Genomic DNA, 18,507 nt, shown 5'->3' with positions numbered 1-18,507 from the left:
GTGTGTGTTGTGTGTTGTGTGTGTGTGTGCGTACATACTGAGGTTATCTTGTACCATCCATCCATTAGGAGATCTGTCTGTGTGACCCGCCGGTGGTGATGGCGCTGGTGGACGGGCCAACGGGGGAAAATGACAATATGATCTGTGTGGCCTATAAACATCAGTTTGACCTGATCAATGAGAGCACTGGAGATGCCTACCGGCTACATCATGTCGATGCCAACAGGGTGAAGCACACGTGCACGTACATACACACACATGCAAACCCAAATGTTTTTTCTGAACTCAGACCTCCAGTTAGTCGCTTTATTTGCCTGCTGATTTCCAGGCTGCTTGGGTAAATTAACACGTTGTCATTCACAGCCACCAGCAGTAAGGAGTAGGCTGGAGGATGAACAGCTGTTGTAATAAACCATCTTATTCTGCTTTAAGCATTTTCTCCTTTTGAACAAGTAAACAAAATAAATACCAAACTGTAGTAGAAATATTTCTTTTATATTGGATGGATACACAGTACCTTGAGGCTATGTGACCTGGCATTATTTGTCAAAAACAGTCTCTCAAACCTGACCTTTTTGGATCTTGTTGAAATGATTCCCCTAAACTGACTTGCCTGCAGGTAAATTTTGTAGCAGCCATTGATGTGTATGAAGACGGGGAGGCGGGTCTGCTGCTGTGTTACAACTGTGAGTCTTGGTTTAACTCTGAATATTTGAGATGTTATTTGATTCAGTGATTCAGGTCTCTGTCTCTGTTCTCAAAGCTGAACCTTAATGTTTTTCCTCTGCCATTACACCTTTCTGGAATAAAAATAAAAGCACAGAATGCTCCAGAATATTAAGAGTTTATTCAGCGATAGATTTTGAACATGCAGCCACCTACTTTACATTTTGTTTGCTTTTTTATGTCTGGATAACATAAAATGACAAATAGCTCTCAAATTTCTCTGACTAGCAATAAAACACAGACAAAAACAACAGTCAACAGACAAAACTAAATCATTTAATTTGGAAGTTCAACCTGCTTCCTGTCTGTCTCTTACAGATATTTGCTCCTATAAGAAAGTTTGTCCGTTTAACGGCTCCACACCGATGATCCAGTCCAACACCTCCGATTTCCACTTCAGCTGGAACCAGATGCCCAATGCTATTGGTAGGTTACCACGGCAACAGTGCTTGGGCCCCGCCCGGCCCATGCTGCTGGCCTGGTCAGGGCTTGCCGTTGCCATGGAAACACCATGTGTAGCCACAAGCATCCAATTGGCCAATGTGATTATTTGTATGTGCACACGTGTATATATGTGTCTGGTGATGAAAAGCAAATACAATTGGTACTAAACCTGGAACCCTGACCCAGTTCATAACAATATGCTGCTGCCCTCCTTTCTCTCTCTCTCTCTCTCACACACACACACACTCACACTCACACTCACACACACACACACACACACACACACACACACACTGAAACAAGCAATAACAATCTGTGCCGGGGAATAAAACAAATAACATAAAACATATTGGAGAGCCTCTGTTTGAATGCAACAGTAAAGGTTCTCTAATCAGTATGTGTAATTTGAAAGCTTTCACTCATAGTGACAAACCTACAAAAAATCTAAAATCAACAATAAAATATAATTGAATTTAAAAGTGTATCACCTGACTCTGTAGCTCCTCTCAGCTTTTTGTTTTTTAGCCCCTTTCAGCTGATCTGATTTTAGTTTTTACTGCCCCTATTTGGGTCACTCTCACTGCTTTCATTAAACTGATTATCACCTGTTCTCTGTTATCTGCACAAAACAAATCTGAATAGCACTTCCATATTCAGTCTTGGTTCTTTCACTCAGTCCAGTCAACCAATGCCTATTATTATTGATCATGTCCAAGCTCTTTAACTCTTCCTGTTAAGTTGCACCTGTCAGACGGTTTGTTTGAGGGTTTTACAGAATCATCTTTTACTTGTCGACACTGTCGTTCATGCTATATTTGCTCTCACCTTGTTGTACATTTCACATCAGACAGAGGACAAGGGAATCATCCAGAGCCCCTAAGCGAGATGTTCAGCCTGATTGTTCTGCATATATCATCAGCTAATGATGTGTCCAATGTGCCACTGGATTTATCATATACTCATGTTGCCTTCGCAGTTTGTGCATTTCCTTACATCCTGGCCTTCACAACGGACTCCATTGAGATCCGACTAGTGGTCAATGGCAACCTTGTGTACACAGCAGTGGTCCCCGAGCTACAGTTGGCTGCTTCACGGGTCAGTATGATTGATTTATGTAAGTAATATTTAATTGTTCTATGTCCAAAACTGGTCCAAGGTTTTGGTGATTAGGTTGTAGATATGCATTATGGGTGTATCTACAGTACAAGACACTTAGTTTCACTATAGCAGAGCTCTTCAACAAGGGGTCCGCGACCCCTAGGGGGTCCTCAGAGTCACTGCAGGGGGCCACCAAATTATTGTTAAATACTTTTTTTTAAATAAATAAAAAATAATTAAAATATGTCTGAAAATATACATTAACAACAACAACCTCAACATACATGTGCCTGCCATATGTATGTTGGACATTAAAACATGATATATGAATACGTAAATAGTTGCTTAGTATTGTTAACCTGACTCCGCCAGATGGATTGCTTCGCATTTGCTCCGCATATCCATCTGGGAACTTTCCGTTGGAGAACTTTTGGGAAGATGTTGGTGAGAGATGGGCCAAATCAACCAATCAGATCAAACTCTTGTCGAAACCAGTCGGGAGAAGAGCAAAAACATCTTTTCCTCCGAAAAAAGCCTCCAGTGCCGTTTTTTGCTCTTCTTTCAATGAAGGAATACTTTCTAATTCGGATAAAACTTGCGCGATAGCTACGCTCATCTCATCCGTGGAAGCTGCCATGTTGTTTAGACTGAACAGTCGCTTCTTGTTGCGTCACACTTAAACCCGCCTCAAACCCAATGCTGATTGGTCAGTCGTTTGGCCAACGGCTCCAAATTTTCTCTATCTCAAGATGCCAGACTGATCTGCGAGTAGAAAACTGGAGCTCGCAAGATCAGGACAGGATCACGAGGCTATAGTATTGTAGGGCACAATAAAAAGGTATACGTAAAGGCTTTAGGCCACCCTACACGTTATTGTAGGCCCAGTTTAATATGCAACTCAATTTTATACCATATATGTAGTAGGGGGTCCCTGCTCGTCTCTCTTTCAGGTTATGGGTCCTTGGCCTAAAAAACGTTGAAGACCCCTAAACTATAGCAAGAGCCCTTTCAGCTTGTGAGTGGTTTTTTTAGTGTTCGAAGACCTCGCTTTGCGTTATAGAAGTAGCTGTCTCAGCTCTCATTTCAATCAATCTTTATTACCCTGGTGGGAGATATTTCTGGCAATCTTTATGGTTACAAATCAATAATACACTGATAATTCATACACATAGATAATTTTAAAAAGGACCACAGTGCACCTGGCATAAAACAATACTTTGTCCTCCTCTATCCTTATTTGATTTTTTTTTCTTCTATATTTCACCTTCTAACTTTATCCTTTCTGTCCCTTTTTCCTCTTAATATTTCCTGGCATCTTTACATGTTCGCCGTGTCTCTTTATTGACCTCATTTTCTCTATGTGTCCTTCTGTTTTTCCACCCATAGTCGGACATCTTTTTTGTTTCGTCTGCTCCGGTGAGCTCAGCCTCCAACTGCAGTTCGAGAGACACCAGTTCCCAGAGTTCCCCACAGACGCCCACCGGCTACGAGATGCCCGTGTTCCCCTCACCACTTGGTGATGGTAAACCCTGCGCAGCGAAAGCACCAGCGGATGTTGATAGTAGTAGCTTCAGTTTGAAAGGTTTTCAAATGTCAATGTTGCCTGCAGACCTGTTTTGGAGGCTGCTGTGTTGGCCTAGAGCTCGAGGACCATTTACATAACTGTATCTCAGCCAAACAGTTGATTGAATTTGCAGCCTTTCTCTCCTCCAGAGTTCTTACTTTCTCACAGTTGAATCATATGTCGTTTTCTAGGGCAAGATATTTAATTGCACTGATCTCCCCCATCATTATAACTTCATCCTTTCTCACTGTACAATACTGACATAATTAAGTCTTATGTCAAAATGTCCTCATTGCTGGCGTTACTCAGAGTGACACTTGGAAAGATCCAGATCTTCACAAAGTCTCCTTTCCATAGCTTCTTTTTTTACTATACCTCATATAACCCTACTGGGGTTTTTAAATATTTTAGCCCATTACCTTTACATTATGGCTGATCCTTTTTCCCATATTTCCGATAAATGTCCGACCGTGCAGCCATTTGCTTCGATTTATTTCAGTACAATATGAAAATCAACTTGAAGCTACTTTAAAGCCTTCAAAAACTTGGTTTATATATATGTTTTGTATTTCTCTATAACATTAAATTATCAGTTATAGCTAAATAGAAAACATTCAGGGGAAAAAACTGGGAAAAAAAAACACCAAGGCCAAGAATTGATCCGTCTCTCAATACTTTCCATCTTCTGTCCGTGGCACTCAGCCCCAACCTCATTGGTTCCTACTAATGATGTAAAGCTTTAAAAATGAGACGCACATATATAGTTTGATTTTTTAAAATGTTAAGTATTTTCCTAAAACAGCTGGGCACTGTAGTTTTAAGCAAATATTTCTCAAACACTTTGGGACTATTTTCAGCTGCAGTGTAATACATGTGTTGTGCTTCAGTGAGCATTTACAGCAGCAGAACTGTGTATGTGGGATTGACTCAAAATAAACAGTAGCCATGTTCACGATAATAATGGAACATGTCACCCAGTGCAACAGTGTGGTTCACTCATGTTTTTTGATAGTTTTCTGACAAAAATTGAGGTCTTTGCCAAGAGTAATAAGCTAGAACACACCATTTTCAAACAGTCATCCATAAAACCTAACGTTAATGCTATGATAATGACATTGAGCAACACAATTTCTGTGATAGATTCTCTTGCAAATTGATTTTCATACTATAATTAAATTAACGGAGACCTTTGGTTGCAACATAGGTAGGAACTCAATCTAGTAACTGGTTGGCAGTTATGTAAATGTAATTTGTAGTTAAAGGTCTGAAACCCTATGATCCTCTCAATACTTACAAGCCACAAATTACAAAAAGAGGAACCGACTAATCAGCCACATACCTTCCACCTTCACTACCATTCAAGGCTCACAATAAGAGTTCTCAGAGGCAGAGCATGCTTTCAAGGATGATTGAGGATCAATAAGAGCCCCTCCTTACCACCCTGCAGTCCACTTTCACCCCCTCCCCAATCTTTTATTGTGTATTTGACCATTCTGAGTCTCCCTTCCCCCCGCGGCTGACCTCCAAATTGCTACAACTGTTTTAAAATGGCGACTATTTGTGATGCCCAGCTGTCGTGAATGACATACAGGAGGTTTGTCATTCAGCATGAGCACCACAGACTGATGGCTCACGTCAATGTCAACTTCTCGTTGTTCATTAGACTTTCTATTTGTTAAAAGAGACGGCTGACGGCTGAAGGAAAGGTCAAAACGAGGAAAACAATTATTAAAATATCCTGGTTGTGTGCACCATCAAGTCCTCTGCTTTCCTGATGGGAGCAGGTATTTACAGGTTCCATTAAGGCTAACAGGGAGAAAGGTTTGACTGTCGCTGCTACAATTAGCCAAGGACGAGCTTTATGCTTTTAGGCTGGTTCGAGTAATCATTTCTCTCGAAGGGATTCATGTTTTCTTTTCTGTTTGAGCTCATTATGCATATGATTCTGCATCACTGGGACTCATACACCTAACAGAGAACCTAGTGTGTGTGTGTGTGTGTGTGTGTGTGTGTGTGTGTGTGTGTGTGTGTGTGTGTGTGTGTGTGTGTGTGTGTGTGTGTGTGTGTGTGTGTGTGTGTGTGTGTGTGTGTGTGTGTCTGTGTGTGTCTGTGTCTGTGTCTGTGTGTTCAGTTTGTGTAACCCTCTTCTTCATCCCTGGTTCAGATTCTATACGGATCCCCTATGGTACCAAGCTTTCCCTGTACATGTCTAAGGATGCCGAAGGTACTGCAGGATTCTCCCACAACTCGTCCTCAGTTCATGAATATAATGCTCATAATGCTGCCCCACTAACATGCACATGCTCCTAGAGTGTACCCCACTGTCTGCTCCAAGGCGGCATGTTGACTTGAACGTTGGTTGAATGTTAAGTGAACATTATGTCTTCCCCATCCCCCCTTCTGTCTTAACTAATTAAAGCATTAGTGCAAGGGGAAAGTGAGGGGGTGGGGGGGTGATAGAGTGCAAAGTAAAAAAGTGAGCCAGAGGAGATAACGTCGATCAAGGCGGAGGGTTTTAAAATAACGGTGAAGTGAGGAAGGGGAGATGCAGAAAAAGGTATGCATGAGTACGAGAGAAAAGGGAGGGGTTGTGTACAAGCTGGAGGTTGGGAGAGAAGGAGGGAGAAAAGGGAAAGAGGGAAGGAGAAGACACATTTGCCGCAGCATGATTTACAGATTGCACTGTCGCCATGGAGACTTTTGTCAGCCCTCTCTTCGATCCAAAGCGGTAGTCCAAACAGCGGTGCCACAATCTGGGTGTGAGTGAGGAAGGGGGTGTCGAGGGAGATGGGGTAGAGAGGTGGAAGGGGTGCTGACAAAAATCCCATCCTCTAACTGCCTGCGCCTGCCGTATCTGCTCCTTGGGGAGGTTTTCATGTGATGTAATAGCATCAGTAATGTGAACAAGATGTTACTGATGTGGCTGCTAGCTGCCACCTCCTTCCACTGGCTTAAACACATGGCAAAGTCCTGCAGCAAAAAAATTCTCTGCTGTGGAGAATTTGACTTCAATTAATGATGAACACCCCCAGTATTTATATTTAATTAATTTGCCGGTGTGATGCAGTGTGACACTTCCCCTGGTCCAGAAACGCATGTGGAATATATTGATCTGTGTGATTATATATTCAAAATAACTGCATGCTTTCCCCGCATCTTGGTTTATTGCCATTTTCGCTGTACGACAGCGCAAGTACAGGAGAGAGGATCTGTAACAGCACTAACACAGTGTACCTGTCACCTATCAGCAGGGACCCTCTATTTTTCTCCGTTGCTCTTTACTCACCTCTCACCCCCTGACATTTCAGATGAGACAGTCCTCTTTGTGCAGCGTAGCCTCCACATTGATTCAGTCTCATCCACGTTACCATCAGCCTGCCTCAATGGAGCAGTGTGGCTGCTGAACTGCAATACTGCTACCTAATGGCACAATTGAGCACTGCAGGTTGGCACACTGCAGACTATGCCATTTGAAAAAATCCAAACATCCATTTAATGTGTCCCAAACAGACTTTAAGCGTTTATAGTCTCTGCTGAATAATAGATGGTCTGCTATAAATGGCTACAACTGAACAGTTATATCACATTAGCTCTCTGTAGTAAGGATGATTAATTTTAAGATCACATGCTGTTTCAGTAAATAGGACTATTAATCATTTTAGAGTGTCTTCATTTGAATATGGAGGTTTGGTTCTATTGCATCAGCTCGTCAACCTACAGACTCCAAGTCACAAAAAAAGGTTAATTTAGCATATTTTAGTTTTTAAAACTGATTTCTTACATTCTAGCCAGCCGCTGTTGTGCTATTAAAATTGACTTGCAGCATTTGAAACTTGCTGAGGTTAGCTATCCATCACAAGAAACACTTTTATTTTTGTTTTGTGCCGTTGCAATCAGTGTTTGTTTTAAAAGTCTTCTGTAATGGTGCATTGAAGTACTCTTTTTAAAAACATGAAATGACCAGTTCACGTTATGCTTTCAACAACAATATAGAGTAGGTTTGCTTGCTGTTTGTGTTGTGAGTTGGATTTTGCATCAATACACATGAGAGAAATGCTTTAGTCAGCCAATCTTAGAGGGTCTCTAAATGCACCACTGAGAGGGTTTCAAAGGAATAGTTTGATATTTTTAGAAATATGCTTATTCCCATTCTTGCCAAGGATTACAGGAGTGTGTTGATACCACTCTCATATCTGTCTGGTAAATATGAAGATAATTAGGAGGCAGTTAGTTAAGTTTAGTCATATTTGTTATTATTTTTATTAAATGTTTAATTACAAGATGGTATAATGATCATTTTTCAATGTGATCCTTGATATTTGTACCTCTATGCAAATTGTTTTTGTAACATTTGAAATATGATCAATACATTTTTTGTTATGTTTTGTTTGTTTAGCATAAAGAAGCAGGGGGAAACAGCTAGCCCCAGTTTGTGCCTCTGATGTATTAACATTAACTACATTAAAGTCCCAGAGGTAAGCAACTGTTTCTTGGAAAGAGTAATACCCAGTTCAGAATCAGAATCAGAAAGGGTTTTTATTGCCAAGTACGTTTTTTAACACATACAAGGAATTTGTTTTGGTGTTGTTGGTGCACATCACACATTCTCTAAATGTAATAAACAATATAAGTATAGGTATAAACAATATAAGTATATGTACACAGTATGTATTAAATTAAAAATAAAGATAGAAATAAAATAAAATAAATAAATAAAGAGCAAAGAGCATTACAGCAGAGAGAGAACAGTGGCATGAAGAGCCAGGTGGAGAGTCAGGGTGGTTTCCGGGCCTTGTTAATAAGGCTAGTGGCGGAGGGGAAAAAGCTGTTCATGTGGCGTGAGGTTTTGGTCCTGATGGACCTCAGCCTCCTGCCAGAGGGGAGTGGCTCAAAGAGTTTGTGTCCGGGGTGGGAGGGGTCAGCCACAATCTTTCCAGCACGCTTCAGAGTCCTGGTGGCGTAAAAGTCCTGGAGCGGCGGCAGATTGCAGCCAATCACCTTCTCTGCAGACCGAATGACACACTGCAGTCTGCCCTTGTCCTTGGCAGTGGCAGCAGCGTACCAGATGGTGATGGAGGATGTGAGGATGGACTCAATGATGGCTGTGTAGAAGTGCACCATCATTGTCTTTGGCAGGTTGAATTTCTTCAGCTGCCGCAGGAAGTACATCCTCTGTTGTGCGTTCTTGACGAGGGAGCTGATGTTCAGCTCCCACTTGAGGTCTTGGGAGATGGTAGTTCCCAGGAAGCGGAAAGACTCCACAGTGTCAATTGTGGAACCACAGAGGGTGATGGGGGCAGGTGGGGCTGGGTTCTTCCTGAAGTCCACAACCATCTCCACTGTCTTTAGAGCGTTGAGATCTAGATTGTTTTGGTTGCACCACTTCACCAGGTGGTCAGCCTCCGACCTGTAGGCGGACTCGTCTCCATCAGAGATGAGTCCGATGAGGGAGGTGTCGTCCGCGAACTTCAGAAGCTTGACGGACTTGTGACTGGAGGTGCAGTTGTTGGTGTACAGGGAGAAGAGCAGAGGCGAAAGAACACAGCCCTGAGGGGATCCGGTGCTGATGGTCTGTGAGTTGGAGATGTGTTTCCCCAGCTTGACATGCTGCTTCCTGTCAGACAGGAAGTTTATGGACAGAAGTCACAATGCACCTCTTTACCGGACCGACACGAGACATCATCTAACTCTCAGGATGAAATCAAATAAATACTTCCCTAAGACGTCGAACATTTCAAATTACTTCGAGAAATAGTCACTGGGATGCTTTGAATATGAATGTATTTATGTAGCTAATTAGCTAAAATGTGCAAAAAACACCTATATGCTTCAGGCCAGGAGTTTCATGCATTTCACATTAACTGCTACACTATCCTCACCCATTATATGTTTTTCCGACACTTTTCCCACCTTTGCTCTTTTTATCTCTTGTTTCATGTCTTCTCTTGTTACCTGCCTCCTTCCTTCTTTCACTTTACCCACTCATGTTTCTTCTTCCCAGGTGAACCAGCATGTAAGCAAATGTTCAAGATCCCTTTGTGTAACTTGGTGGGCCGCAGCATTGAAAGACCACTCAAGTCCCCTCTGGTCAACAAGGTGCTGACGACGCCGGCCCCTGCCATGGTATCCCCGACTCCCCTCATCTCTGCCACACACTCGCTTTCCCTGTCCCGCATGGAGATCAAAGAGATAGCCAGCCGCACACGGAAGGAGCTGCTCGGTAAAGTGGAGAAAAAAAAAGATAAACACTAAATAACAAATTTACTTTATGTGAATATATTTAACACAACACATTAAATCAGTAGTTTGACAATTGAGAAAATAGGCTTAGTAGGGTTTTTTTTTGCCGGGAGTTGGATAAAATTGATCAATACCTTATTATTTCTGTAGGCTAAATATGCTAGTAGTTAGTAGTAGCTAGTAGTGGCTGCTAGCTGTAAATATACAGCTAGCAGCCACTTACCTTAGCTTAGCATAAAGACTGAAAGCAGGGGAAACAGCTAGCCTGGCTCTGTCTAGAGATAACAAAATACACCTACCAGCACCTCTAAAAAAAATTGTTACAGATTAAACAAACAAGATATAACGTGTTAAAGCTACAGTGCGTAGTTTCTGTCGCGCCCCCCCCCTATGAGGAATTCTCGTAATGAAGTAATGACAACAACACTGTGGGCGCGTCCACATGACTCAAGCCTTCAGTGATGGCGCATCACCCACCACCGCTCCTCCACGCAGTTGCTAGTAGCGTTTATCCCGTCAAATCAAGGAGGAGACAGAGAATAAAAAAAAGACATGATGGACTCTTCAGAAGAGGTAATTACCTTGTAATTTGTATGTCCTCTTTGTCTCCAAAACTGAACGCTGCTGTTGTCCTTTCTCAGCGGTGATGTAATAGCGAGCTAATTTGGCATAGGCTTGAATGTAAGGGACGTTCAATAATATAAAATTGTCACTATAGCTATAATTATTTAGTTTTAGAGATGCTAGTTAGGGGGTTTTGTTACTTACAAAAATAGCAAGGCTAGCTAGTTTTCAATCTGCTTCCAATCTTTTATGCTAAGCTAAGCTAACTGGCTGCTAGCTGTAGCCTTGTATTGAAGATATATATATTAGAGTGGTATGGGTCTTTTCATTTAACTCTCAGCAAAAAAATCTAATAATCATAGTTCACAAAATGTCGAACTATTCCTTTAACTCACGTACATTTTCTGTTACCTCATACTTACGAAGGCTTGACAGAGGAACCAAGTGGGAAGTCAGACAGTGGAACAGTCAAACAGAGGAAGCTGAGCAAGAAGAACACTGAGGAGGATCCCAAAGCACGAGCACTGACGTCAACAAACAGTGACAGGTGAGAGATTCAATAGCAGCAATGTTGTTTATTTTAATAGTTGCATGATGTGATATGAGCTCGAGTCATATATTTCTGTGCACAACAGGTTAGCGTCAGAGTCTGTTGAATCAGACCTGGACGTCCAGCTGCATTGTTCGTCCAGTTCGGAGGCCGAGCCAGAGAAAGTGGTGCTGCGAGCGGAAAGCCCGCCTCTCGCCAGCGCCTTCGCCCTCTCCACATCCTTCGAAGAAGATGTCCTGGACCTAAAGTGAAGACAATCCCACCGTGCACTTCTCTGCCCACCCGCTCCCGTACTGTCACCATTATTTTATGTTTTTGGTTGGTTTGCTTTTAATTTGTTGTTTGTCGAATTCTTTTTTCTTTTTGTTCTTTATATCCCTGTATCTTGGGTCTCCCCATTCATAGGACAAGATGGGTGCAGTGGGAGTTAAAAAATGTGTGCGTTTGTTTTCACGAGCAGTCCCTCAGCCACTGTGTGTTGGGTGTTTGTGTTGCCCCACAGCAAATAACCCAAAGAGGCGGTGAGGCCTTGTAAAATGCCGTGGTTTATTCAGAGTTCTGCAACAGCCGTGAGATAATGTTAAAGGTTTGATCCCAAACCACAAACTGAATGTAAATCTGCGCACCTAGGCACGACAAATATCTCCACGTTCACAATGCCCTCTGAAGTTGCTAGAGCTTAATATGTGTCGTATTATGTGATTATTTCCTATCCACTTTCAAATGTTGTATGATATGTATGTGTACATCTGTTTATACATGAAAATGCATTCACAGTGACAGGCGTGCATGCCTGACATGCCTGTGATGCATATTTATAGATATATTATAAAAGCTCATTTTATTCCCATATTTAGTAAAAGTATGAAGTTTTATGCACTCTGCACATATTAGTCCTTATTATTCTCCTTATTCACAGTATACAGGTAGACAGGGCTGGAGGCATATGTCTCTCACAAGTGCCATTCCCCAGCATCCTCCATTAAACTAAACAATTAACAGTCACCGTATTCTGGTGTCTGAAAGTAGCAGTCATGATTGTAGTCCACTTTAGATTACGATGGTGACACCACAACTCCATTCAGTTTGGATAAATTCACTTACTTGAGGCACTCTCTTAAAGCTACATGCACTCATTTTACCACATAAGAATGAGGTGTCCTAAAATCGGCATGACCTGCCTTTGCTGCATGTATTGTGACTTCTGCGCCAAAAATAGCTTCTTTAGAAACCATGAGGTCTGCGACATCTTACCAAACATAGCAACATAAAGCAAACCAAAACCTGAGACGACCGAAGACGTGTGGATGTTTTACTAGACTGTCACGTGTGATGGCCTGAGGGAGGATGGAACAGCAAAGGAATTATAGACAAAACTACAAAATGTAGACAAAAATTAAAGTTAAAATACAGTATATTGTCATAAACTGAAATGATAAAAGCAGAATTTTGTTAAGAAGTAAAAAGCTAAAACTATCTGGACTACTAATTAAAATAAAGTTAAGTGTGAACTATTTAAAATTGGTCTTTTTCTGTATGTGGAATGAGCAAAAAGGTAATAAATTTTGAAGTGGTCCCAATTATTGAAACATGAATCTAGAAATAAAAAACATTATTGCTTATATTAAACAGTTACCCATTTCAAATACACACAGAAAACATACTCTGAATTTAGATAGTTGTACCTTTAGGAAATTGCTGCCTTTACCCAACTAAAATTAAGAGTAAACTAAAAATAAAGAATTGCAAAATAACTGTCCATGAAAACCAACAAACTAAAACTGAAAAGCATAAAAAAGGGGAAACACTATAAAAGAAATAACCCTATTAGGGATTTAGCACCGAGCGCACAAGCCCTGCTGGTTTTTATTTCACATGTCCAGTAAAACTCTGATTTACAGCTGAGACAACTGGTGCAAAGGTGCAGCTATGAATTATGGGCCAATTCATGGGACACCAGTGGCACTCCAATTTTCTTTTATTTCCATCACATCTCATGTGTTCATTGGAAAACAGCTATACATGTCTTGAAAGCCAACTCACCTACACATAGTTTTATTTACTGATTAATTAACTTTTTTTTTTTTTTGGTCAGACCCTGATAGCAGTTATTGGTAGTCATAACTAAATGTTAACTGTCTTCATTCAAAAACTCTTGGAAGGACAACTTTAACTCTGGAAAAGAAACATTTTCTTCCCACTTGTCCCTGACTACCGTTAGAATTATAAATTTGAAACCAATCGTGTTTCAAACTCCAAAAGGGAGAAGTACTGCGGCAATTTAGTATTGCATTTCCATAAAATTGGAGGACTCAGAAAAGATATGTCTGAAGCCCAAGAAGGTTTCCTGTAGAACCGCAGAAAACATTGTCCAACTTTTTTGACACGTTCAATGCAGAAACTTGCTTCACGCTAAACACAGGGCGTTATCGGAATTACATTTATATTTAGTATGTTTCTTACATGCTTAAACTTAAGAAAACTTAAAGTGGGTGACCACACAAGCAGAGTTGGGTTGAGCTGTTAAACTTTTTCACTTTCCATACAATATTTTTCAGCAAAACATAGATAAATTCATCCTCCTAAGACACAATGTAACTCTCTAAGCAAACTGACTTACACATTTTGTGTTAAGAGCCTCAAAGTGACATTAGTGCCATCCAATTGCCTCATTGACTCCAATATGAACTGAGACAAGAGATGTCAGGAACATAAACAGAAAAGGGGACTTTTTGAGCTCACCCTATTTCCCACATTTCTGACTCCACAAACACAAATTTGACTGTGCCACGTTCTGAAGTTTATTCTCTCTCATTATGTAAAAATCTAGCTGATAGGAATTGGACTCTTTGAGTAATAAGCTAGGGTTTGAGTGTTTCCTCTCAGCTTAATCTCTATAAAAATGCCCCAGGAGTCTCTCGGCAGACGCCATAACACAGCTGATTGAGATTAGCTACTTTTCTGATCTATGTGGTGTCACAGAAGCTTTATTACTGATAAACACCGGTGTCATTTACAAACATTTTAACATTTTTAACTGCTACTCCTTTCATTGCTTCCTGCCCCTCATGTGCATCTAGAGAAGGCGACCAGTCTCACCCAAGAGTCCCTCTGCAGTTAAGTGGAGTTTGTGGATTCTTGGCACACACATACACCGAAAGAAAGTCATGGCCCTTCAAAGAAGGAACTCATTTTACAAATGCACACACACATGTCCACATACACTATATGAGAAACACATGCATGCGTGCATGCATACATGTTTAAATGTATAAAAAAACAAAAACAATTTACTGATATTTCTGTAACTGCTGCCACATACTCTCACATTAGGCTTTGAAGCAGGTAGTCAGCTTTTCAGCAGCCAACAATCCCACTGCAATTTCTTGAGAAATTGCATTATCTCGTATAAATACACTTGTTTCCGTTGTACTGAGCACTAAGGAAGTTACGTCACGCTGAATCTAACATGAAAAAGGGAAATGAACAGTAGGCAGTCAGTAAAAACCAAAAGAGAAAGCTTTAAGGATCTGCTGGTAGTTAGGGCAACAAACTGGGAGCAGTGGTTCTGACTGCTAATGTAGGAAGGTATGAGAGCGCCTCTGTGGTGGTTTGACAACACAGCAGCCTTCACATCTTGCATGAGCCTCCTCTTTTCCCCTAACGCATCTTCTCCTGCCTCTCTCAGTGTGAACCCCTCCAGCACTATAACACAACTCAGAAAATCTAAAAAGGGAAGAAGAACGGGATGGGGGGGATTTTTACAAAGGTACTCTACCTTTATGTTTATTACTCTGAATGAGTGTGGGTGACAGGGGGGATGCCTGGCAGTTACAGTTTGTGACACTTCTCCCACTTATGATGTTCCTATTTCTCCTGTAATTCTGTCACGTACTCTTTGTTCCTACCTCCCCTTGGCATTTTTACTGTTTTTGTTGTTGTTGTTTTTTTGTATTTGAATCTATATTTACTGTTTAGACTGTTGCTGAACCTCTCTGTGATATCAAAATGAAAGAAAATTAACAAAAAAAACACCAAGTGTCTTAAAATATTGTATCGCCATCGTTTTTAATGCCAAGTACTACTTGTAAATGTTTGTGTATCAAATGTGGCCTCAAATAAAACTGAACTATATTATTATTATATTATTATTAATATTATTATGATTATAATTTGAGCAATTATTTTAAACAAGTGCTGTAGACCACTGCTGTGAAAGTAGTCGATTCTGTTCATTGATATGTAATAAATATTTATGAAATTTGAACTGTTTGCCTATTTTTATGTTTGATTTATTTTTTTATATTTTTACTAATCATATAGCTTACACAGGAAATATTGAACACTATACGAGTAGGATTGGTTAAGGTTTAGGCATGAGGAGTGAGATTGGTTCGGGTTAGGGTAAGAATATCACAGTAAGCCAATCAGAGGCAGAGTAAGGCAGAGTAAGGTAGAGTAAGGCGGGACGTGCTTTCAGCATTTATGCTATCAGACGTCCGGTTCTTCCAATTGTTGGCTTTTGGTCAGTACTATGTAGATGTACACGTGTTTGTACTAGTTGGATATTTTGTCTTACTAGTTGAACAATGCAAATTTGTGTGAGGCAAGTCTCGCATTGCTCGCTTTGCCAGACCATGCACGCGCTGCGGAGGGAGGAGGGTCAATCACAATCGTCATGGGCGGTGCTAAGCAAAATACATGCATCCGGCGGAACTTCCTGTGGCACCGGAGCAATCCTGGAATTGGAACGTCAAAGTACTGTATATAGACCACGCGTTGCCCAGTCCTTCCAGAAAAATGCAGAGTTTTTTTGTGATTGTTGCGGGCAAAAATCCTTGATTATGCGGCATGTTTTCTTAAAATATCCGATGGAATATGCGGGATATTTATGCAATTTTATTTAATGAAATTGCGGGAACTTGCAAAAAATTGCGGGAACTTGCAAAAATTGCGGGAACTTGCAAAAATTGCGGGAACTTGCAAAAATTGCGGGAACTTGCAAAAACTGCGGTTTGATGAAAAAGAGAGAAAAAGTGATTCCCCCAACACCCTGCTTTTCGATGTTCACGTCGCGTTATTAGCATGGACAGTATATAATGGACCAATAGACCCCGTTGCTCTGGACGGAGACCAGTGAAGGCTATTAGAAGCACTTTTCCGGTGATGGCCAGCTTTACTGCGCAGCCTCCAACTGAGAGAATGTGACGTGAGCAACGTGTCTGAAAGTTGTAAGTCTTCTGGTAGCTGTGGCAAGAGAAATCTCAATCATTCCCAATCTTACAGATACAGAGACTGTAGGTGTATGTAAGGAGATAACATGGGCACAGGCTAATTACTGATCACTAACATGCTAGTTAACATTAGTAATTAAACCTAAACATCTAATGTAAGTCGAAACTGCCTGCAAGCTTCTCCTGTACTATACGGTAATTCCTCTACTATGCGACAGTAAGTCACTTGGTTATGACACAATCGTTAGCCTATTTTTACAAAAACGTCTGCTACGGAGCCATAACGTGAGGTACAAGGTAATGGAGCCTTTTATACATTGTCGTGTTTCTTTGGAACTAAACAACGGACAAATAGAGTCTTTAAACGCTTCAGATGTAAAGTTATTCGCAGTCAAGTGACGTAAAAAAAAAATGGCGGTCAGCGGAATGCTAACAGGAGGTGATGGCCAGTTAGCAACAAAATGGCGCCATGATGGCTCGAGTTCTGAAGCGAACCTTACCCCCTTGGTTATTAGTTACTTCATAACGTTCCCATGGCAACAGGGGAAAATGGCTGCTCTTGTGTGAAGTAAACTCTGAGTAAACTAAACATTTTTCAACTTTCTGCTAATATATATATGTGACTTTTTTGCAACAAAAATGTGGGGATTATGAAATCATGCAAGCCCCGCATATTTTGCGCGGAAATCGGCAATTTATGCGGCGAAAGTGCGGCGTATTTGAAAAAATGCGTCCCCCACATAAATATGCGGACTTTGGCTGATTATGCATTGAATTATGCGATCGCATAATCGCGTTTTTCTGGAGGGACTGATTGCCAGACTTATCTAGTAAGGGATATCCAGTTGGTTGCAATCTGCAACCTTGCCACTAGATGGTACTAAATCCTACAAACTGCACCTTTAAAACTTCTGATTAGTGCTGATTGTGGACACAAGGTGGGGATATTAAACAATGATGTAGGCTAACTGCACTTTGATGAAATCACAAACAATATGTTTGCTTAGTTTCTTACTTGTTGAAGTAAGTGCTACCGCTAATTGTGCTCTCACTTTATTGAAGAAGGCAAGCCTACACCCAGCAAATAATAGACCATCCCAGCAAATATAAACTGATCTCTATAGATTGGGACAACAAAAACACAGCTTTTGTAGGAGTCAACCAGATCTTACATGAAAAAAAAGAAGGAAGACGGAAGCATCCTTTTTATATAGTCATACATTTCCAGTGACTCAACACATTTACTCACATTATAGTCTGTGATTTTTGTCTGTGAGTCAAGCCTCGCAGCTCATTTACCCGGTCAGTGGGCAAAAAGAAAGGAAAGAGTCCTTGTTTCCCCTGAAGGTATAGACAGGTTGAGACAAACCCACCGCTGACTCATACAGAATATAGTCACACCCCTGTGTCCCTGGCATGTCATTAACTTTCTGTTTCACCCAGATCTTATGTATTGCTAATGCTCATTCATTCAAAGCAAAGGATTACGCTTTTCCAGTCCTCCCATGTTCTCACCCATTGTTATTTTTCTTTTGTTTGGAAAAAAAACTACTCCATAATCACCAAACATTATAGCTCTGTAATTTCAAGTTTAGTCATCACTGGAAATGGGATTACTGGAAATACTGGAAATCATAGGGCTAGGAAAATATAGCTTGGAGCCAACAATGTGATAAAAAAAAACATAACATTTCACTTATGATGCAACAGGTGATGTGGTTGACATGCAGACCACACATGCTGTAATCATATTCAGTATAAATGTATGGCTGAGCGCTCTGCAGCAAGTCTTAATGGCTTCCCAGCACCCTCCGGGCCCCTCAGGATACAAGAGTGAACACAGTACAGCCAAATGTCTTACATAATAGGTGGAGGAATGCTGGACCTTTGCCGCAGACATTTGGATCATCTCACTCTCATACACAAACACACACACAAAGTGGGGCCCTGTCCCTTTAACACCAGAACACACTCCTGTCTCTGCACAACCAGGCAAGTCAACAAAATGAATACTCTACTAAAAGACAATTAAATTACTGAATGAACACGCAAGTAAACTTGGGTTTCTGTGTTATTTGTTTTATTGC

The 18,507-nt window shown here is 40.9% G+C and overlaps 1 protein-coding gene across 5 annotated transcripts in view; it reads left to right on the top strand.

Annotated features, from left to right (window-relative positions):
* The window catches only part of garnl3 (GTPase activating Rap/RanGAP domain like 3), a 71,491-nt gene extending 56,038 nt beyond the window's left edge, over positions 1 to 15,453 (top strand). For 2 of the 5 annotated variants that reach the window (XM_028601062.1, XM_028601063.1), the window contains exons 23-31: positions 69 to 227; positions 620 to 686; positions 1,045 to 1,152; positions 2,147 to 2,265; positions 3,655 to 3,790; positions 5,997 to 6,056; positions 9,834 to 10,052; positions 11,063 to 11,183; positions 11,272 to 15,453. In XM_028601062.1, coding sequence (XP_028456863.1) covers positions 69 to 227; positions 620 to 686; positions 1,045 to 1,152; positions 2,147 to 2,265; positions 3,655 to 3,790; positions 5,997 to 6,056; positions 9,834 to 10,052; positions 11,063 to 11,183; positions 11,272 to 11,437 — 1,155 coding nt within the window. In that variant the 3' untranslated portion in view covers positions 11,438 to 15,453. Of the gene's footprint in view, positions 1 to 68; positions 228 to 619; positions 687 to 1,044; positions 1,153 to 2,146; positions 2,266 to 3,654; positions 3,791 to 5,996; positions 6,057 to 8,228; positions 8,412 to 9,833; positions 10,053 to 11,062; positions 11,184 to 11,271 lie in introns of those variants that run through there. The other 3 variants (XM_028601067.1, XM_028601064.1, XM_028601065.1) reach the window with 2 other exon arrangements.
* Positions 15,454 to 18,507: the final 3,054 nt, after the last annotated feature.

The sequence above is a fragment of the Perca flavescens genome, chromosome 16, assembly GCF_004354835.1.
Source record: "Perca flavescens isolate YP-PL-M2 chromosome 16, PFLA_1.0, whole genome shotgun sequence".
NCBI lineage: Eukaryota > Metazoa > Chordata > Actinopteri > Perciformes > Percidae > Perca > Perca flavescens.
The sequence above is the reverse complement of the archived record's forward strand: the minus strand, read 5'-3'. Positions and strand labels throughout refer to the sequence as shown.